A 22,479-nucleotide genomic window follows, 5' to 3' on the forward strand; every position below is an offset into this window, starting at 1 on the left:
TATTAACTATGTAATATTGTCAGAAGACTAGCTTTTTGATACCAAGTAATAATGTTGAAAAAAGGATGAGCATCTCCATGCAAAAGTAGTGCCATATTCTTTAAAAAAAAAAAAAATGCTAAAGTAGTGCCAAAATAAACAAAAAAACAAAAAAAAGTGGTAACTTTTGTGTCTAATTTTATTCAACGTATTCCAAAGTTAAACAACTGCAAATAATATATGAGAACTTAACACAAACCAGTACTAATAATAATAATAATAATAATGTTTATGCATTGTTTTTCATATAGTCATGAATATGTCATGAAAAATATTGTTCAATAAAAAGTCATGCAAAAATATTTAAGATGCTTAATTAATAAATATATTTGAAACATACTTTTATTAATTTTTCGGAAAAAGATATATTATGTGCCATGTGAATTCCACAGGAATTGTAATATAAATAAGCTGGCATCAGTGGAGTCAATGCCAATTGGATTATTCACAATCTTTTGTTGACAAAAATAAATTACACATTGATTAATTAATAAAATTTATAAGCATTAAGATAATTAAAAACAAAAAAAAATAAAAATATAAAAAAAATTCTAATAATAATCAAATTTGTCAATGAAAAATATGATTTTTTTCATTTAAAAAAAAAGAAGACTCATAGGATGTGAAGTTTCATGTGGATAATAATATATAAAAGAATAATAATAAGAATCCAAAACAAATACGGTTTAGTTACTTAATAACTTATAGTTCTAGAAGAGTACAATTATTGTCATTATTATATTTATATGATGCAAATTTGGTAGACCTACCAACCACTATGATTTGATGATAATAAATAAGATCAGTTTAATTTGGCAAACCACGTGTTGTATCACTTAGTGATAAGGGTGTCACAATCGCTACGATTTGAATGCTCAATCCCTTTCTTCTCTTCATGATGATCTATCTACATGCACCAACTTATTATTAATTTAAACAATTAATTATATATTTATAATTTATTAGATTGAATTAGGTAGAACTGGTTATCCTGATTGGAGCTTCTAAAATCTCTAACGATTTAATTTCATTTGAAGTTTTGAGACCCCACCACAACCCATCTCATGACCCCTCTATTAAACCTGTCCCCTTTGACAGCTAAAATCCATACATGCTGCCCACTGCATAGGTTTTATAGGCTTACCAACTATACAATTAACAATCATATTAATAATAATTAAATAAAATTTAGTTTAGTAACAAGCCAGCTTGAATTTTATAACCAAATTCAACTTCTTTTTTTCTTTTTTCCCTTTCTTTTCCACAATACTAAATTCTTAAGCACATGCCAGTTGAGTATAATGCTAGCTAACAGGTTGTGTGAGGAAAAACATATGCAAAGAGTTTGGAAGCAATTAGGGAAGGTGGGTAATAATATATAGCCTGGCCATGGCATTGTAATTTATAAATAATTATTTTAAGTGAAAAGGGAATTTAAGCATCTGATGAGTGTTGGAGAGAGAGAGAGAGAGACAGAGAGAGAGAGAGAGAGAGAGAGATGCACAAGAAAGAAAGAAACCAGAAAAACCATGTGACATGTTTGTGAGGTAGGTAACCGAATCTCATAGCCATAGATGGAGTGGAAATTGAATAAATTAATTAAAAAGTTGTTTATATAATTTTGGTTAGTTAAAAGGTAGGTGGTAGTGGTGGAAGAGGGAAGATGAGTCAGAAAGAAAAAAAATAAAAAAAAATAATAATAACAATAAAGTTTTTCTTCATATATGTATACATGTGCACATGCAGTGAGGTATGGGATTCGGCATTAATGGGAATGGGAATTTAGATTTAAGCCGGCCAAACATGACCCCATTTTGAAGATAAGTTCTATATATATTGCCAATAATATGTCATCGTCCACTACCAGCACCATTTGCTTCCCAAGTTTTGTTTCTTCTACTTTTTCACCGTACTATACCATGTCATATAAATATACAAAAAAGAAATATATATAAATATATAATTTTTTTGAAATGTATGAGGTCTTTTTTTTAACTGGTTGGCGACATATATGGTATAACATACCGTGTAATGTAAAATAAAAAAAATTATCTATTCTACATCCCAACCATAACATGTTGAGGGACATTGTTGTCTACTATTCAATGGAGGATGTCACCTTTTGTGACATATTTGATATGATATATGTATATATACATATACAACAAATTTTTTTTAGGTTAATATGATAATGTATTTTATATTAAAATTTTTAATTACATATGTTAGTGGTTAAGCTTATTATTTAAAATTAAATTTTAACATTTGATTTAATATGTTTTTAGCATAATATTATTTCGATAAGAGTCTGATTATATAAATATATAAATATGATCCTATAGAACTATCTCCCAATTTAAAAGCATCTCTAATAGTATTGCATTGTCAAATTTTAACATAGTAGTAGATTTAGACATAGTCAATGGCAAATTTTGATAGTAAACCCCATAATAATTAAGTTTGTGAGATATGCACTATTTATTAATGTAATTTCTAATTCTTAATTGCTAAAAAGGAAAATTAAATTTGACTCATATACCTAACCATCTCAAACATTTTATTAAATAACATTTTTTTATTTGTCAATTTTATATTTTAGCATATATTATTGGAAAGATTGTGCTAAAATTTGATATCGACATTGATATTTACCATTACAAACCTTATGCTAATGCCAAACTCTAGAAATATCAATGTGATTTACTATTGGAAATGCTTTAATAACAGAAGACATGACCACCTGATAAGCATTTAGGATTATCATTTTTCAGCCAGGTTTTTATTTTTAATTTCATTAATTGAGATGCTTATTGATATACATTTAGTCACCTATTTGGACACCTAATGGAATTTTGGTGCAAATTCAGGCATATCTTTAGTACATCCAGAGTACATACTCTCTCTTTTAATACAAGGGTGGGAACCACACATATAATACTCTGCATGCACTGGTGGACCTACCATTCTTTGCCGATATTATTCTCAATTTAACTACAGCATTCGATATGAAGCATTTTTGTTCAGATTTCCTAAAAGATCATCCATCCTTCCACTGAAACATGATTAACTACAGAGTTCTTTTGAACCCTGAAACCAATCCTCCCGCTAGAGCATGCTAAACTACAATTCTTTTGAACCTGAAACCAATCCTCCCATTGGAGTACGCGTAACTGCAGAGTTTTTTTAAACTTTGAAACCAATTGTTCTGAAAAGGCTTTGGCATTATGAGAGTGACTATCATTACATTTGAACAATTCATCATTCCACACTCGAGTGATATGGGTTTGGACACTGGATAGCTTGTCAGTGTCTCTTGCATCCATTCACACTGGTTGCCATAATTCACTCCTCTTGAAGCCAAGCGTCCTTATTAGCACACTTTCTATTGGGTATAAACTCTAATACCATTTGCAACACCCAATTTCTATTAGCGATTTTGTTATTTTCTCTCAATATTATCCCTAATTTTGTCATTGCACACTGTATGGATTTTTTTTGTTTAATCTTCCCATGAGGTCACTCATCTTTTTGTTGGAGCACTTCTAACTGCAAAGTTTTTTAAACCCTGAAGTTAACTGTTCTGAAAAGGGCTGAGAATAACTATTATTATATTTAAACCAACTGTTCTGAGAAGGGCTGAGAATAACTATCATTATATTTAAACCATTCTCCATTCCACATGAAAACGATGTGGAATTTGACATCATATAGCCTACTAACGTCTTTTGCACCCGTCTACACTCGTCTTCATAACACACATACACTCCAGGAGTACTAGAAATATTATCCTTTAAAAGATACACATGTGTTGCTAAAATACATGTTTATCCTTTAAAAGACATACATGAATCCGCATTAAAACCTATTGGAATATCCGTATAGAAAATATAAGATGTATATATATATATATATATATATATATATATATATATATATATATATATATATATATATATACATGGCCAAACTTAAATCAAGTTCTTAGTATTAAAGCAATTGTTATGACTTTATTTTTCAATCTTTATATCGCATTAAAATTTGAAATTTAAAATTATAGTTATTAATTATTGGATTCTCATAATTTTGTTTTTTAAATAAAATTTTTAGTATTACTGAACTTATATTTAATTATTTTTAAATTTTAAATTTTAACCCTTAATGTAATATAAGAGCTAATAAAAAAAAATTGATATTAAAACCATTAGATTATCCTAATGTGAGCTTGTTTCAATGTATTTAGATTTTTTTTCGTAAATAATATTTTTACTTGTTCTTACAATTTAATCAAATTTAACAAATAAGAATAAAGTCAATGGCTTTGAAAATTCATTTATGATCATTGATTATGAGGATTTGGATGGTACATTAATAATGTGGTAGAGACTAGAGAAGAAGCGACGAAGCCACTGTGAATCTCTCTACCCACTCTTCATTTGGGTTAATGAAAAAATTAATAAGTAAATAAATCTTCAATTTGGTATGATTGTAATGTAAAAGAAGGGCTGAAGAGAATAAAACTAAGGAAATAACATAATCAAGTACCCTTTGTTAACGTATTTAGTTATTTTTTATTTTACTTTTTTTTTTTTTTTTATAAATTGTGTGTATTTGAACTGTTTGTTAGTTTTAGTTAGAATTTATTAGATATATTTATTAACTACAAATACAAAAAAAGAAAAAAGAAACCTAAAAACCATCATAATTTTAAGTTGTGTTTTATAATCTGTTTATGCTTTCATAATTTTAAGTTGTGTTTTATAATCTGTTTATGCTTTTTTTTTCCCCCTCCTTACACGTATAATTAATAGAAATGTTTAGTTATCTTCAACTAGCATTAACTATTTATTGAAGTGAGCAAACCACATATATTTACAAGAAAAAAAACAAAAACAGACAGTAAAGACTAAACATATTAATAAATGACATCTAAAATAATTTATTTTTTTCATGGAGAAAAAAAAAAAAGAAGAGAAATGAATGTGTAAATAAATTATGATTTTTGCAATTGTATAGTCACAATGGTAAGTTGAAATTAACCAGAATGGAGCTGACTTCACAAAACTATAATTTAAATGTGTGGAAGATAATTTGACCTTAGGAGGCATAATGTAGATTTTTTAACATGTAAGAAAGATTTTAATCATTTACATGTTCATAGAGGTGTCAAAAGGTTTAATGTTTATCAATTGATAATTGATAAAGTGTTATTATTTTATTAATTTATATTTAATTATATTTATAAATTATGAAAAAAAAACTCAATACTTTGAATGGTCCCACATAAGTATTAGATGAGGAAGTTAGTATTCTCAATGTATAAAATTTGTTTTCTTCAAGTTTAAGAACTTATTTATCCATATAAGATTGCATTAATTTTTGAAAGAAAATAATAATAATAATGTTAGAAAAACTAAAATATTCATCATTTTACTTATTCAATGATATGATAATATTTAATTAATTATTTTTGTATTCACTTATTATTCAATTAAGTATTATTAATCTGTATTTAAATTATATGAATATGCTAAATAATAATATATTACTATATGTTATTTGATAAATCTTTTTGGATAAAATTTTGATATGTACAGTACTAATAAAATAATAACAGATCACATTGTTACATCATTAGTAAACATTTAGTAGCCTTTTTTTTTTTTTTTTTTTTTTTAATCCCTAACACAACTCATGTTATATATAGGGTAAATTTCATTTATATTCTTTCAATTTTTCCATTATTTTACTTAGACCTCAAGCTTTTGAAAATCATCATTAGTCTCTTTTTAGTTTTTAACATATATTAAAGCAAGTCCATTTGTTAGTTTTTGTCAACTTTTAATGTTAATTTTAACAATTAAATACCAAAGAAAAGTAAAAATATATATTTTATGCTTGAATAACATTATAAAAATATAATATTGGCCTTTAACTGATAAAATTAATTGGTAAAAATGGATGAAGATTGACAAATTAGTCTCTTTAGATAATTTTAAAAAACTAATTGAAGGTAAATGAAAAATTTTCAAAAATATAGAATTTAAGAGAAATAATGACAAAACAGAAATGGTATAAATGAAATATTCTCGATATATATAATTTTTTTTTTGCTAAGAATATATATATATATATATATATATATATATAGAGAGAGAGAGAGAGTAGTTTTACGATGCGCATTAGTTCATATACGAACCACATCAAAATCGATGCTTTTTGAAAAAAAACATCGACTTTTGCTGTGTATGCTATTTACACACATACAGCAAAGCGTCTACTTTGGTGTGATCCGCATGCGGACCAATTTGCACCATGAAATTTATATATATATATATATAGTTCCTTATCAAATGTGTCTAATAATAATAAAAACTTTTTTATAGTCATATTGTTAGAACTAAATAATTTTATAACTATGAGAAGATTATATTTTAAAAAATATATAGTTAAAATTCTACTCTGTAACACATTCCATGCAATCTTTAATAAATCAATTTATGCTTTTTTTCTTTATTTGGAAAGAATCTACAAATGGTTTAATTTGATACTTAAAAGTTTCATGCCAAGAAGTTCTAGACATACTTGAGAAGTTAAAAACATTTGGCTTCAACCAAAAGATTTCTACATCGATAAGTTATTGCTTGTAAGTTCAAAAATGTTATAACAACTCTAAAAAATAAATTATTATCCTAAACAACTTTATATAAATATTTTAAATCATGTCAAACCTTTAATGTAATACACTATCTATTTTTACAATATAATTATTATTATGTGGAGGTAAAATTCCTTAACAAAAGATTATAAAAATTTATAACTTATTACAATATGGAGTTTATTCTTCTTTATAACCTGTGAGAATTGGAACCAAAATTTTTTATGACTAAATGAGGGTTTTTCCATTATAGAGTATTATTATGAAGAGATTTTATCATAATATTAAATCAAAATCTTATCAAATGACATTGAACTTTTCTTTTTTTTAGATTTGTTTAATTGAATTAAACATATTTCTTAAAATTAAGTTTAGAAGATTCTAGATAATGAGAGAATTGACATGATAATAAGAGAATTGGCTTCAAGTTTTCTTTGCCTATAAGAGAAAAATGGATTTTCAGTGTTTTTCTTATTTATGAGATAAAACCAGATACATTCTAGATCATCTATTTTTACATGGTAATTTTATAAAATATTTAACACATGATAAAATTAATACTAAAAAAATTAAAATATTAAATTACATCAATCATTTTATATAATATTCACTAATTTTTAACATGAATAAAAAATTTATAAAAAATTATGTAAAAATAGATGATCTACACCATATGGCCATACTGCTAAAGCACTCGTCTATATATGCCCTCAGTATGGTCTAAATATTCTCCCTACTTGAAAACACTATAAATTCTAATTTTTTTTAAATAAAAAATTAAAATATTATAGATGTCTTATCTTGTATAAATTCTAAACTTTTTTTTTTTTTGGCATAAAAAAATATAAAATTATATATGTCTCGTCCTATTCCTTTGTCTCCTTTAACTTTACAATTAATTTTTATTTTTATTTTTGGTAAATACAAATACTTTTTCATTAATTTCTCTTTGGGGTTGTACCACTCAATCAATCGATAAGGATTTTGTGCCTGCTAAACAAAGGAGATGAAAATTTGATTATATCTATAGAATACTGTTGCCCCACAAACTAATTATTAAATATTTCTACGTTTATGAAACTTAATTTAATTATTTTTCATCAATTTGTCGCATAATCTAAAATTGGATTATGCGTTGGAAAGTAAAATTTAGAATATAGTTTTTTTTTCACTTACAATAATTTCTCCTTCCATTTCAGTATATTAGACCATGACCTCCTCAAAGCCATCTTGTAAAATGTATGACTTGCTCATCTTTCTGATGACGTGGCCATTATATTGACAAATAAAGTGTTTCTGGTGACATGACCATTATATTGACAAATAAAGTGATACGTGTCATATATGGTTCCTAAGGAATGTATGACGATTTGCGCAATAACCCTTATCTGTTTTCTTAGAAAACAAAATCGTTTTTTAAGTTGATCTTAAATTTTTTTTTTTTAATGTTTAATATCTTACTACACATAAAAAATGCAATAAATAGCTAATATATATATATATATATATATATGAGAATAAATTTCTTATCAAGAATATGCCATTCGTTTAAATTAGAAATGTTTAGGTCGCAAATAAAATTTTAATATACTATTAAATTAATATTTGATCATTAATTAATTTTTAAATTATTTAAACTTAATAAAAGAAAACCTTGTAGTAAAACTTGATACTAAAACCAATTCTCTCTCTCTCTCTCTCCATACATATATATATATATATATATATATATATATATATATATATATATATATATATATATATATATATATATGTGTTTGAGCTTAATTTGACACTCCCTCTCTTTATATATCCAGCTTAATCTTATGTATGTTGATTTTTCTTTTGGTGAATATTTTATTTGTTTTGATAGTTAATCATGTAGTTAGTCGTTTTATTAAGAGAGGTATGGTATATTCAGAGAATTAACAATCTTTTTTTTTTCCTTTTTTTTTTTTTTTTGGGCCTAAGTTAAAGCATTAATATTTTATTTTTTTAGAATTTTAAAATCACATATATATATATATATATATATATATATATATATATATATATATATATAATCAGACTTACATTTGATTGGTATGATAATTTTAATATCAATTTTTCAATATATTAACCATTGGTTCATATTAATGGCTAGGAGTTTAGAATTTAAAATTTAATTAATAATTAAATATAAATATATTTATATAATAAAAAACTTATTTAGGGAAAATAAATTCTGTCTTGGATCAGGTTAATAATAAATGTATTTTTAAATTTTAATTTTTAAAATTATCCAAAAGTTAAAGAAAGAAAAAAAATTATGATGATTTCAACATTAAATTGACCTAATCGCCACATGGTTATATATATATATATATATATATAATATAATATAATTAGGATAGTTTTCCTAATAAGAAAGTATGGATAAGCACTTATCCAATTCAAAATTAACCCATTATTCACCAAAAAATAAATAAAAATTAACCCATACTTTGTTTTTTTGTTTTTTTAAACATAAAGCAAAAATGTGCCAAGTAGATGAATATATGTGCACTTTGATAAGAAAAAAAAAAAAGAAGAAGAAAAAAAAAATTGAATATATGTGACTCTCAAGATTTAAAATTTTTAATTCCTACTTAGCTTTTGAGATCTAATGACACAGATTACCAATATATATATATATATATATATATATATATATATATATATATTTATATGGTGAAGATATTTGAAGATTTTTATTGTGAATAGAAATCAAATAATATGTTGTATGATGGTTTTTTGGGACAACATATTGTCAGGTAGGTTTCATTAAAAAAATTATATACATATATATATATATACACACATAGAAATATTTAAATAAAGTCCTTGATACCATAATTAATATGAAATCTTTTTTTTTTAATTTTTTAAATCACATCAAATTGAAATTTAAAATTATAATTATTAATAATTAGATATCAACTAGATACTTTATATATATATATATATATATATAGCAAAGCTTAAATAAAATTCCTAATATAAGAATTAACATGAGGTTTTTTTTTTCCACAAATTTGTAAAATGAACTGAAAATAATCATAATATTTTTGAAATTTAAGATTTTCCTTTTATTGAAGAGCAGTAGTTTGTCTTTTTTATTCAAACTTTCAATTTATTAGTTATAAATTAGATTTAAAATAATATGAAAAAGAAAAAAAAATTATCCAAGCATAAACACTAACCATAATAATATATCAGGATCAACCAATCAAATCCTAATTGAATTGGCATTTAAATAATTTTTGTATTTTTTAAATTATATTATTGAAATAGTCTGTTAATGATAGTTGGTTTGATAAATCGAATTATCTCCTTAATATGCATACAGAAACAAAATGGAATAAAAAATAATTATAAATTTTTTTTTTGTTATATTCAAAATTATTAGACCAAAAAAATTGAAAATTATATTCTACTTACGAAAGACAATATATATATATATATATATATATATTTTCAAAAATGACCCTTGATGTAATCTCTTTTATCGACTTCGAATCTTTTAGAAGTTTTATATATAAATTAGTGAGCCTCTAAAATGGATTTTGGATGGTGGGTTCGTAGTGTTTGGTGGATCTTGAAGGTTGAAGGTGGAGCTCCTTCTCATGTTTCTAATTGTGAAGATGATTGGATGAGGTCAAAATGGCCAAAACAAAATAAATTAATCAGGATATCTCAAGATTAGTAGAGAATGATGTGCTATGAGAGAAGGAAGAAGGGAAATGGGTGAGAAAAAACCTCAAATGTCTCTCATAATTGGCTCATATGTGAAACAGGTGAGTTTAATGATTACAAATGGATGGAAAAGGACATATGGACTAATGATATATTGTTGAAGTTGGTTTGAGGATGAATTTATTAAAAAAAAAATATTTTGGGATCAAAATGAAATTGAATATATAGTTTAGAGACTAATGGTGATAATATTTTTTATTATTTTTTGCATTTTAAATTTTAATCTTTGATTTAATCTAATAGTATTAAAAAATAAATATTAATTTAATAAAATAAAGTAGATTTTACTTAAAACTGAAGGTGTATATATATATATATATATCTATATATTATGAGGAAGACTAAAATATAAAACCCTACATAGGTCTCCACTCTTGGTTTACTTTTTTTTTTTTTTTTTTTTTTTCAAACTCGTCTTTCTAACCCACATTAATATGTAAAAGTACAAACTTTCCATAAAAATTTACCCATTTTCTTCGAAGAGGTTTTCACATAATAAATTCACCAAAAAAAGGTTTTCAGGTAATAAAATTCCAAATCAAGATATAATTCTTCTTAAGCATAGAGTAGATTACATTATCCAATCATATGTAATTTAAAAAATATATCCAATTGATTATGAATGTTGGAGCTTTCAAATTGATTATCAAAAAAATTTAAAGCTACTTTAAATATAAACATATTTAGTTGATTTTGGATTTTATAGTTTTAAAATTGATTATTAAAGAATCTAAAGCTATGTAAAGTGTTTAGTGAAATCTAAAAATTTTAATTTTACGAAAATCTAATAGTTGTTGTTTTTGAGAAACAGTATAATGCTAACTTTTGAAACTCTGATTTTAAATTCTCAAATCATACATAAATAAAATATCAATTTTAATTATTATTAAAAAAGTTAATATTATTTTTGTCCCGAATGTATTGGTATTCTACTAAATAACATCATAATCAATATATGCTACTTCCTTTTTTATTTTATTTTTTCTGATGTACTATATATATATATATTTATCAGTATTCACTATAATTGTAATACAAAAAATTGTGTTAAATATTTTGCAATATATGCTGCATATAATAACAAAAATATAATATTATAAGTAATATACTTTTTAATTATTATATACCATAACAGTAATTAAACACTGTTATTTACTAAACACTTAAATATTGATTTTGAATCATACAACAACTATAAAATAATAATTACCAAACATTTAATCCATTTTTTCAGAGTTTGACTTATTTAAAAGTTATAGCAATACTAAATTAGGAGCATATTTGGAGGTGCTTTTCGAACTCCAATAAGTGCTACCAAGAGAAAGTTAGGACCTGTTATTATATTTGATTAAAAATAAGAAATATCTTTTTGGTAGAAAGAAAAAAAAGCATTAAAGATGCTTTTTAGAGAAGGACAAAGGTTGGTGCTTCTCTAAATAAGTGATTTTGAGAAAATAGGAAAACACCAATGCATTAATTAAAATAATTAAAATTTCTAAAACAACCTTATAACCTTATTTTATTTTATAATTTCATCATGTTATTTCCACTGGGTTTTTATTTTTATATTGATCTTCTCCCATTTAGATGGTTTCTACCATTTGGACAGCTTTTCCAACATCTTCTGGTGATTTTATTTTTTTCTTCTCGATAATCATTTTCATTTTTCTGATTTTTGCTTTTTATATATTTTTCATCTTCTCATATGAAATATTTGAAATATTTTCTTCTATAGTCTTATTTTATTGATAACCATATGACAATGATGATGAATTGCTTCCCTAAAGTGATGAAAAAGCAAGTATAGGAGAAGAAACAGTTGGAGATAAAAATTCTTTAAATGGATAGGATATGAATGAAGATCGTGACAAAATTGCAAATCTTCTTATGTCTTGTTCATAGTTATTTTAATTTTTTTTGTTGAAATATCATAAAATGTTAACGTTTGATTTTTATTTTTTCTTTCAATAATTAATGTTTTAATGGTTTGATTTATCATTATTAACTTATTTTTTTAATTACGAAAAAAATTGCATTATGTTATTATTATTATGATGATGATGAAGAAGAAGAAGTAGACGCATTTACATGTAACATTATTTTGACACATGAACTATTTTTTTTCTTTTTTTTTTCCCAATAAATGCATGAATAAATTTTAATACATGTTTTTTTATATCGATTTTAATATATACTTCCAGAATGTATTTATATATGTATATATGAAGAATTGACATATAAGAAAAAAATTATACATAAAAAAATATCTTTATTGCAAAATAGTAGTTTTTTTTAATACTTTGGTAGCACTCTTTTGGTAATCAGTACTTTTAAGTATTTTTTTTTTCTTAATCTAACAACCAAACAACACCATGTATTTTAACAAAATATTTTAATTATGAGTAATCAAACATTCCAATACTTTTTTATGAAATACTTTTTAATGAAAATACTATGAAAAATAAATGTTTATAAAAAAGCACCTCGAAACACCCCTAAGCCTGTATATAATTCAGTATTCTAAAATACAGGAAAAAGCACCGTCTAGACATGATACTTTTAGATAACGCCTTGCATAATAGCAAGGCTTAAAAAAAAGCGGTCAACATGGTGTTGACCACCTAATGCGCACCTAGACGCGAGCCTTTTTGTTCAAAGTTTTTTTTTTTAAAATTATTTTTTAAAAAACATAAAAAACAATTAATAAGAAATTAAAAAAAGATATATTGTTAAAATATGAAAAAAAATTTAAGATTAAGTTTTTTTCTTAAACCAAAAAAAAAAAAAATGAACATGATGAATAAAAAAAAGAAGAGTAATAAATTAGAAATTCTATTAGCAAGTGATGCTAGTAATACACAATCATGGATTGCAGAACGTTGCGATGATGATGAAAATGATGATGAGATAGAGAATAATATGTTACAATCTAAAAAAGGTTCTAGAAATGCTCAAGTTGAAATTAGGGGGCTCGAGGAAAATGATTTTGAATTGCATGGCAAGGAAAATGAGTTGGATGAAGATGTAGATATTGAATTGGAATCCAATAAAGAATTAAACAAGAGATAACTTATGGTAACAGTTAAAATATATATTAATCTATAAATTATTAGGTACTTGTAAGTTTGTAATATATATGTTTTGAAACTAATATGTTGTTGAAAACTTGAAAAACATGAATTTCCATAAATCTATTATGATCAATTACATGCTAATTCATATTTATTGCAGATACAAAAATAATATAAACTTATATATATTTTGACATTTAAAATATAAATTATTTTGTTTATTTAGTAGCCTTATAATAATTAAAATAATAATATAATTGTAAAACGCTTTTTCAAGCCTAAGTTTCGCCTAGGCATGTCTAGGCTCGTGAGGTTTAAAACTTAATCTTGCTGTCTTACGACGCCTTACGTTTTTTATAACACTGATAATTGACTAGGCATATCAACCATAATGCATATAGCAAAATTGTATAATTTTTGAACATATTATCCTAAACTCATAAAACGTAAAGTTTAATTTTGTCGTCTTACGACACCTTACATATTTTAGAATACTGATATAATTGACTTAGCATATCAACCATAACGCATGTAACAAAATTGTATAATTTTTGAACATATTATTATGAAATGAGAAACTTTGTGAAATTCTTTAGAGGCTGACATATAATGGGCTTGACTTACGGCCCAAGTGGCCCAATTTCTCTCCCAATACTTATTCTTAGCAAAAACCTATTTAAACCAATTCCTAAACAAGACACGCACACACTCTCTCTCTCTTTGTGTGCGTCTCCAATGGCCGAAGCTGAAGCTCAACGTTCATCTACTCCTCCACCTTCAGTAATCTTCCCTAATCTCTTGTTCCCCTCTCTCTGTGTATTTATATGTATAATAGATATAGAACTGATTGAGTTTAGATGGGAATTTGATGATGTAACGGAATAGTTTTTGGAGGTAAAATGCAAGAGTTCGGGTAAGATAAGACGCTTCGCAGAGGGAACGGAGGCTTGTTTTGCGGTGTCTCTAATAAACAGGAAGTTGGATAAGGGAGCTCCTCAAGCTCTGTACATCGAAGCCATTAAAGAAGGCGATGACGATGAGGAGCCCATCAGTTTCGGACCCAGTTCAGTTCTCGTTGACTATCGCCATGGCTGGAAGTTACACACTGTTACTGAATTGGATTTGCCAGGTAATTTGATTTCTTAATTGGGTATCATTATTGAGGTTTTTGGAGTTGAAGTTTTTGTGCTTTTTTTGTGTTGAAGGTCCATCAGGTATTGGAAATGGGGAAAAGATTTTTCAACCAAGGAGTGTGAGACCGCGTAATGTGAATGTGAGAGTTTTATTTAGTTATGAAATTGTTTGTTTATTTGATAAATACTTAATCATGTTTATAATCAATTCTGTAGAAACAATTTTATGCTGATTAGATATAGATATCATAGTTCTAAGCTGAATCATTTTCGAAAAATTGGAAAGTAATATAGAAATATAAGTTGGCTTATGCTGTTGAAAAATTTAACTTTAAAAGACTTATACATGCATTGTGGCATTTACTGACGATTTTTCATCATAATTGCGTTATTGACTGGTGAAGTTTGTGGCAAAATTCATGAAAAATAGATAGTGCTTTAGAGATTTTTAAAAAGTCTTTCTTTGGTAGTGTCTTAGCATAACAATACTTGATATTCTCTCTTATTCAATAAAGAACATGTGGAAAATCTTTGAGGATATAAACAAACAAGCTGTATAACTATAATTACTATAATGCAATACTCAAAGGCTAGTCATGTTTGTTTTTTGCATTCCCATGAAGATACTGAATTCCTACCAACTTCTTGAACTCGTAGTAAATAACATAGCTGAAATTAATATGGTGGGGATTGGGTAATTAACTATTGCATTTTTCCATAATGAGGGAACAATTAGGTACATAGTAGTACAATATCTTGCACTTTTACTCTAAATCTGTTGTGGTTTCTTCTGAATTTTGACGGCCACCTTTATCCGTTAGGATGATGTGGTACATTTTCACCTACATACATCCTGCAATTTATAAAATAAACTTGCATTTTTAACTGTTATTTAGAGGCATCGCATGGTTTATGCTTACACTTCAAGCACAGTCATTTTACTTTTTAGGCATTGGACTTTTGAACCAATTTGATTACACCCACCTTCTTAGAATAAATATAAGATATCAGGTCATGATTTACACATGATACTGTTCATTACCCCGATCATCTTCTTTCGAAATGAGAAAAAAGAATTAAAAGGAAATTTTCCTTGTGTTAGGATTGATTGATCTACCATATTTCAAGTTGTACACTGTTGTGACTTTTGTGCAATAAAATCTGCACCAAGACTGTTAGAGCTTTGCTATGATTAGTGCTTTATTGTTATTAGGTTTAACCTGTTTGTGCATATGCATATGTTCCATAAGTTCTTATTTTGATTATGCTCTTGTGTATTTATCAATATGACATTTTAGAATAATGCTGCTTACTGTAGGATCACAAATTGCACCATTATTAGATCAATCAGGAAAAAGCTTTTGGTCCTGTTGTGTTTAAGAGTTTCTAAAAATATGTTATGAAGTAATTTATAGGCGTGTAACAACATATTATATTCAAAACAGATGCATTTTAAGGGAAGCACTGGGCTTGGTGCTGCAGGTTGTTTTGTCTATCTCATTCAGAATAGCTAATATACTTTTTTATTTTCTTGGACATTTGTAGAGTTCTGATTCCTCACATCTTGGAAAGAAGGCACCAAAACCAGCAATCAATTATCTGTATATCGGGAAAATAATCGTTGCTTTCATTCTGATGTTTGTGCTGGCTGCAATTTTCACATTGGCTCTAGAGAAGCTTCCCATTCTGTTATCATTCCTTTCATCATTCATGTAATGCCGCTCGCCCTATTGAACAAATGTTGGTTTGAAACATTTCAATATGTGTCCCTCTCTGCAGTGGAAAATAGATCCTTGGCCAAAAACCAAAATGTAATTTAGTTAGAGGAAGATTGAAAGTGTAGTTGTAAAAAGCGGTTTGAGACCATGAAAGAAAATTCATTGGTTTTGCTGTAGCTGCAGTTCTAGTCAGTCATAAAACATGAACCTAACGCTGTCCAAATTTAGCTTCTATTTGCCTTAAAGAGGAGTCTGGAGTATTTTGTTATTGCTACCAACTTGAGTAACAAGGTATAGAAGTTTAAGCATTTTGAGGATGGTCCTTCTCAAGTTTGAGATGCAATTTGGACAGCGTTCTCATGAATGATGTCTAGGTTTATGAGATGATAAGCTGAAATTTTGTATTGCTCAGGATTTTGACATACAAAGTTTGTTGTAGAAAGTGGAGCTTCCTTTCTCTGTTTTCTTACATTAAATCTTTCAAATGGAAATGGAAAATGGTGATGTACCATTGATTTTAGACCTGAAGAGATTTTTTTTTTTTTTTGGTTAAATAGACCTGCAGAGCAGCAGAGGTCTCATTTAGATTTAGTAGAGTTTTTACCTCTTAGGGAGTAAATTATTCTCCCCAACTTCAGAAAATGCTGTTCTAATCCGGTTCCAAAACTAGTTCAAAAGACATTCACGAGAATGTTTTTGGATAAGTATATTCACAAGAATGTTGAATATTGATTTATTCACTCAGTTGAATTATAGAAATGGAATATGAAAACAAGTCCATATTCAATAATTTACTTCAATGGACAATGGATTAAATGTGGGTTTAATCATTTCAAGTGATTTTTTTTTTTTTAAATATTTAATTGGTGTGTTTTCTAAAATTATTAAATGGGTGATTTTCCAAGAACAAATTCACTAAAAATTAATTTCCTATTTTATTGTCTAACATTATATGAAATATTCTTATCTCTTTGGAAATGATTTCAACCATTTTAAATTCACTTCCAAAGGGACACTAGGATTGCTTATGTTGGGAGTATAGATTTTTCTTTTGATTTCAATGAAATTTAAACTTTCGATTTTTTTTTTTTTTTTTAAGATAAAGAATCTTTTAAATGTCATCTTTTTGGGTAAAGAATCATTAAATCTTTAAATTTCATAAACGACGGGGGCGGGGGAAGGAAAAAGAAAGCAAAATTAAAAAATCCATCACATTACATTGGATGTCCCTTCCTTAAGGTCAACTGGACAGAAAATGATTTTTACACCAAAAAGATTTTGTTTTATTTTATTATTATTATTATTATTATTATTTTCTTAAAATATTGACCACCAAATAATCCACGTGAAATCCACCGCGCACATTTGAAAAAAAGAAAAAAAGAAAAAATTGTGATGAGCAGCAAAAGATTCAAGGTACAAGGATACAGCTATGAACCAAATGAGGACGTGTCAAAATCAAATCCATGAGATGGGTATGATTAAGAGAAAGTTGGTGGATGGTGGATGGTGGATGGTGGATGATGGTGCAGAGCGGCGGAAAATAGTGAGTCTGGTTTGTTTGTGTTTGGGAGGGATTTAAATGCTTTTTGTCGGAAGGCCAGCAGGCAGGCACTGCATGGTACAAAAAGTCCGATGGCAAAAGCTAAATAAAATCAATGGCAAAAAGCTAAATAAAAACAAACAAACAAACAAACAAACCCTTCTCCCGAAATCCCTTGGGCACATAGACCAAAACGCAAACATATTATGTGCAACACAGTATATATATATATATATATATATATATATTTGTATTTTAACTAAATTAACAAAAACCCTAATCATAAATTTAATAATTTAATTCCAAGCAAAAAATAATAATAATAATAATAATAATAATTTAATTAAAATACAAATTCTTCCATACATAACCCCATCTCCAAAACCCTCAAAACCCTCCTAATTTTCTGCTGCCACCATATCCTTTCTTCTTCTTCTTTCTTTTTCTTGTTCCCGCTCTCTGTTTCTCTCTCTCTCTCTCTCTGTTTTTCAAAACCAGACCCCAAAAAGAAAGAATTTTTTGATTGTTTTCTTTGTAACTGAAATGCTAGCAAGTTATGCAGAAGCTGTTGAGAAGAAGCCCTTCTGGCCCTATTCTATGCACAGCGGGTAGTAGCCCTTTCCTCAAAGCCAAATCCTTCCCTTCTCTCTCTTCCTTTTTCCTCCCAATGCCCGCCGCTGCTGCTTTTTCCAGTGGCTCTTCTGTCATCGCCGCAGCCGCCGCCGCTTCTCGTTCCCAGAAACCCATTTCCAATTTCTCCTCCCGGTTCGCTTTTTCGTCTTCTTCTTCTTGCTGCATTTGCCAGTGCTCCGCCGAGAAGAGGGCTCCGTTTCGGGCCTGGGTGGGCTCAAAGCCCTTTTGGCTTCATACGGTCTCTGATGGGTCGTCGTCGTTTTCTGTATCAGCCGTAGAGTGTGCGAAGAGTACCGATAAGGGTTTGGACTGTTCTGCTGGTGGTGGTGAAGATGGTGGAGAGAAGGAACAGGGTTTGGAAGAGAAGCAGCCGCTGAGGTTGAATAGGAGGCAAAGAGGTTCGTCATTCACTGTCGGTGGTGCTTTGGCGGGAAACCCGGACCTGTTGACGATTCCGGGTGTGGGTCCCAGGAACTTGAGGAAGCTGGTTGAGAAAGGTTTTGCGGGAGTTGCCGAGCTCAAGCAGCTGTATAAAGATAAAGTATGAATTTTTGAGCCCCATTATATGTTTTTAATGGCCTGTAGACCTAGCTTTTTTCTTTTCTTTTCTTTTCTTTTTTTTTTTTCGGTTCATTATTATTTGCTATAATTTAGATTTAATGGTTTTGCTGGAAATATTTTTGTCAGAATGTTGGATCTGCTGGGTTAGGTTCTGTTTTTCCAGTTGAATATATGTAAAATGGTTTTTGTTTGTCTTGCAGGAGGCTGTACTTGTGGTCCATTTCCACAATTGGTCTACTACCTTTAAAAATTAGTGTCGAGATTTTTCCCACTTTTTTTATAACTCGTTTATAGCTTATTTTTGTTCACTTTTGCCGCCTACTTGGTTTTGAGTGCACGGTTTCTGGATAACTAGCTTTTTTCTATAATTTAGCTTTTATGGTTTTGCTAGAAATGTTTTTATCATAATGTTTTTCTTCTGGGTTAGGCTCTGTTTTTCCAGATGAATATATGTAAAATGGGTTTTGTTTGTCTTTTGAAAAGCTTTACTTGGGGTCCATTCAACAATTGGTCTACTATATTTTTAAAATTACTTCTCTGATACTAATTTTAAAAAATATGGTTGATTTTTGTTCACTCTTGTAACCCACTTGGTTTTGGGTGCACCATTTTGAGTCTGGACGACAAGGTTTTTGGATATCTTTTAAGACTTAGAACTGTAAATTTATTTAACATTGGATAGGAGGCTGAGCAGAGATTCACGCAGTGCATGATGGAATTCTTATATTGTTCCTTGTAAATATATAGTTTTCATAGTTTATCATGACAAGGAATTCTATGCTGCGTGCAGTTTTTTGGAAAATCTAGTCAGAAGATGGTTGAGTATTTGCAGAGTTCTGTTGGAATCATCCACCGAAACCATGCTGAGAGTATAACTACTTACATCAAGGAGAGTGTTGATGATGAGTTGGAGGAGGATGGTTCGACCTCAGATATGAAGCTAGCCCAGAAGAAACGAATCACTTTATGTGTAGAGGGAAATATCAGTGTTGGGAAAACAACATTCCTGCAGAGAATAGCTAATGAAACACTTGAGCTAAGAGATCTTGTGGAGGTGGTTCCAGAACCAATTGATAAGTGGCAGAATATTGGGCCCGACCACTTCAATATATTGGATGCTTTCTATGCTGAGCCACAAAGGTATGCTTATACCTTCCAGAATTATGTTTTTGTTACAAGGGTGATGCAGGAGAGAGAGTCATCTGGTGGTATCAAGCCCCTGAGGTTGATGGAAAGGAGCATATTCAGTGACAGAATGGTAAGTGTTCAATATTTGTTAATTCCATCTCATCTAATGCCATAAACTAAATTTGTGTTATGAAAACGTCACATTTGTGTTAATTTTCTATGATTATATTGTTCTTCTATTTCAAGAACTCAACTTTTTAAAGTATTATGTATTGAAAATTTATCTTTGTCTGACAGTAACCAAAGTTGACAGGATTGAAATCTCTTTTCTTGTCATGCTTGCTTGATCCCATGTGAGGGAAAGGCTGATGCATTTTTATCTGATTGATACCAAATAAAGGTCTTTGTACGAGCTGTTCATGAAGCGAATTGGATGAATGAGATGGAGATCAGCATTTATGACTCCTGGTTTGATCCAGTGGTCTCATGCTTGCCTGGACTTATTCCCGATGGTTTCATCTATCTTAGAGCAACCCCTGATACTTGCCACAAGAGAATGATGCTACGAAAGAGAGCAGAAGAAGGCGGAGTGACCCTGGATTATCTACGTGGCTTACACGAAAAGCATGAGAGTTGGCTTTTCCCATTCGAAAGTGGCAATCACGGTGTCTTATCTGTCAATAAGTTACCTTTACATATGGACAACTCTTTACATCCTGACATCAGAGACCGTGTATTTTATTTAGAGGGTAATCATATGCATTCAAGTATTCAAAAGGTATATCTTCCATCCTTCTTTTTGAACATAATTTACTTGTAGATAAAATAATTTGGCTTATTTTTCTTTGGGGGGTTATAAACAGGTACCTGCTTTGGTTCTTGATTGTGAACCCAATATTGATTTCAGTAGGGACATTGAAGCAAAGAAGCAGTAAGTTAACAGATCCTTATTTTCTTCTGTACAAAGTTTGCATGTTAGATTACTATAATTGTTTACATTCTGCTATGAAGAACACTTTTTCATAGTCTGCATTGAACTTTGTTTGTGTTTTAGTTGTGACTTATAGTTTTGATAGTCACTTATAAAACTTTGCTTTGTTCTTTTATATGGGTCTGTTGTGATAAATTCAAATCTATCAACCATCTATATTTGTTATTTTGTTGTCTATTTTTGTTTTTCCAGACTAAACCCTTAAGACAAGCTCAGAAAATCTCCCCCCCCCCCCCAAAAAAAAAAAAAAAGAGGCTCGGAAAAGTGTGAAAAATATAAATTTAAAAACCCAAACACTGCAACTCCAGATCCTTGTGTTGATGAGGCTTGTAGTTGTTGCATTGAGATTCAGAATCTCATGCTTTATATCCAAGTCACAGTAGTATTCTGCAACCGTCACGTGTCTCGTGCCTGAACTAACAAGTCATCTGGTTAATCTGCTAAGATGCTCTTCTATACTTTAGTTTTGACCTTTTTTATACGATGCCTCAGCTTGTTAAGATTGATGTAACATTATATATTGGCTTTATGCTGATAGTCTACACACACACACAAAAACATATATATAAATTACTCATATATGCATATTTATTATGTTATTGATTTTGCAAATTTGGATTTGTGAAGGTATGCTCGCCAAGTTGCAGAGTTCTTTGAATTTGTGAAGAAAAAGAAAGAGGTTCCAACTACTAAAGCTGGTGAAAATGAGAATACTAGCCATCCGCAAATTATGTTGCCGAATACAGGATTTTGGGCTCCTGATAAGCCTTTTCCAGAGTCGGCCCTCAAATCTCTGAGACGGACCATGTCGTTCATGTCTGGATAGGAAGATTTGCTTTCCATGGGTTTTCAGTGGCTGTTTTCTTGGATTCTCATCAGGGGGTGGTGTATTTTTTTGACTGGTGTGCGTCTGGCTGGTGATGTGTTTTAGATTTCTTGTGCATGTAAAAAAGAATGTCTTTTAACCCTTTAACCCATTAGAGATGTAGAGAAAGTCTGGGATGGTCGTTAAATTTCTGTAACTGTGACATGCTTGAAGTTTAGTTTCTTTGAATTTGATAACTTGTTTGCTTATTAGAGATGAGAAGGCTTGAACAATATCAGCTTGAGGCATGATCTCTGCAGATCAGTTGATGCCTAAAGGAACCTAGGCTCGAAGTTGGAAATTGCTTTAAATTTTGGTCAAAAAGCTCCAGAGACCGAATCAGTTCACATGAAGGGTTTTTATTATTT

General features: G+C 28.5%; 2 protein-coding genes across 2 annotated transcripts; both read left to right on the top strand.

The window, feature by feature from the left end:
- The first annotated feature begins 14,210 nt into the window (after window positions 1-14,210).
- LOC107421596 (uncharacterized) lies at window positions 14,211-16,910 on the top strand. The gene is made up of 4 exons (XM_016030865.4): window positions 14,211-14,319; window positions 14,425-14,668; window positions 14,745-14,812; window positions 16,218-16,910. The coding sequence occupies exons 1-4, from the start codon at window positions 14,275-14,277 to the stop codon at window positions 16,386-16,388; spliced, it is 528 nt and encodes a 175-aa protein (XP_015886351.2). The 5' UTR covers window positions 14,211-14,274; the 3' UTR covers window positions 16,389-16,910.
- Window positions 16,911-18,275: 1,365 nt separating this feature from the next.
- Window positions 18,276-22,327, top strand: LOC107421588 (uncharacterized). The gene is made up of 5 exons (XM_048475991.2): window positions 18,276-19,107; window positions 19,918-20,385; window positions 20,656-21,033; window positions 21,119-21,186; window positions 21,874-22,327. Exons 1-5 carry the CDS (start codon window positions 18,490-18,492, stop codon window positions 22,070-22,072), a joined length of 1,731 nt encoding a protein of 576 aa, XP_048331948.2. The 5' UTR covers window positions 18,276-18,489; the 3' UTR covers window positions 22,073-22,327.
- The last annotated feature ends 152 nt before the right edge of the window (window positions 22,328-22,479 follow it).

This window comes from Ziziphus jujuba, chromosome 5 (genome assembly GCF_031755915.1).
Source record: "Ziziphus jujuba cultivar Dongzao chromosome 5, ASM3175591v1".
NCBI lineage: Eukaryota > Viridiplantae > Streptophyta > Magnoliopsida > Rosales > Rhamnaceae > Ziziphus > Ziziphus jujuba.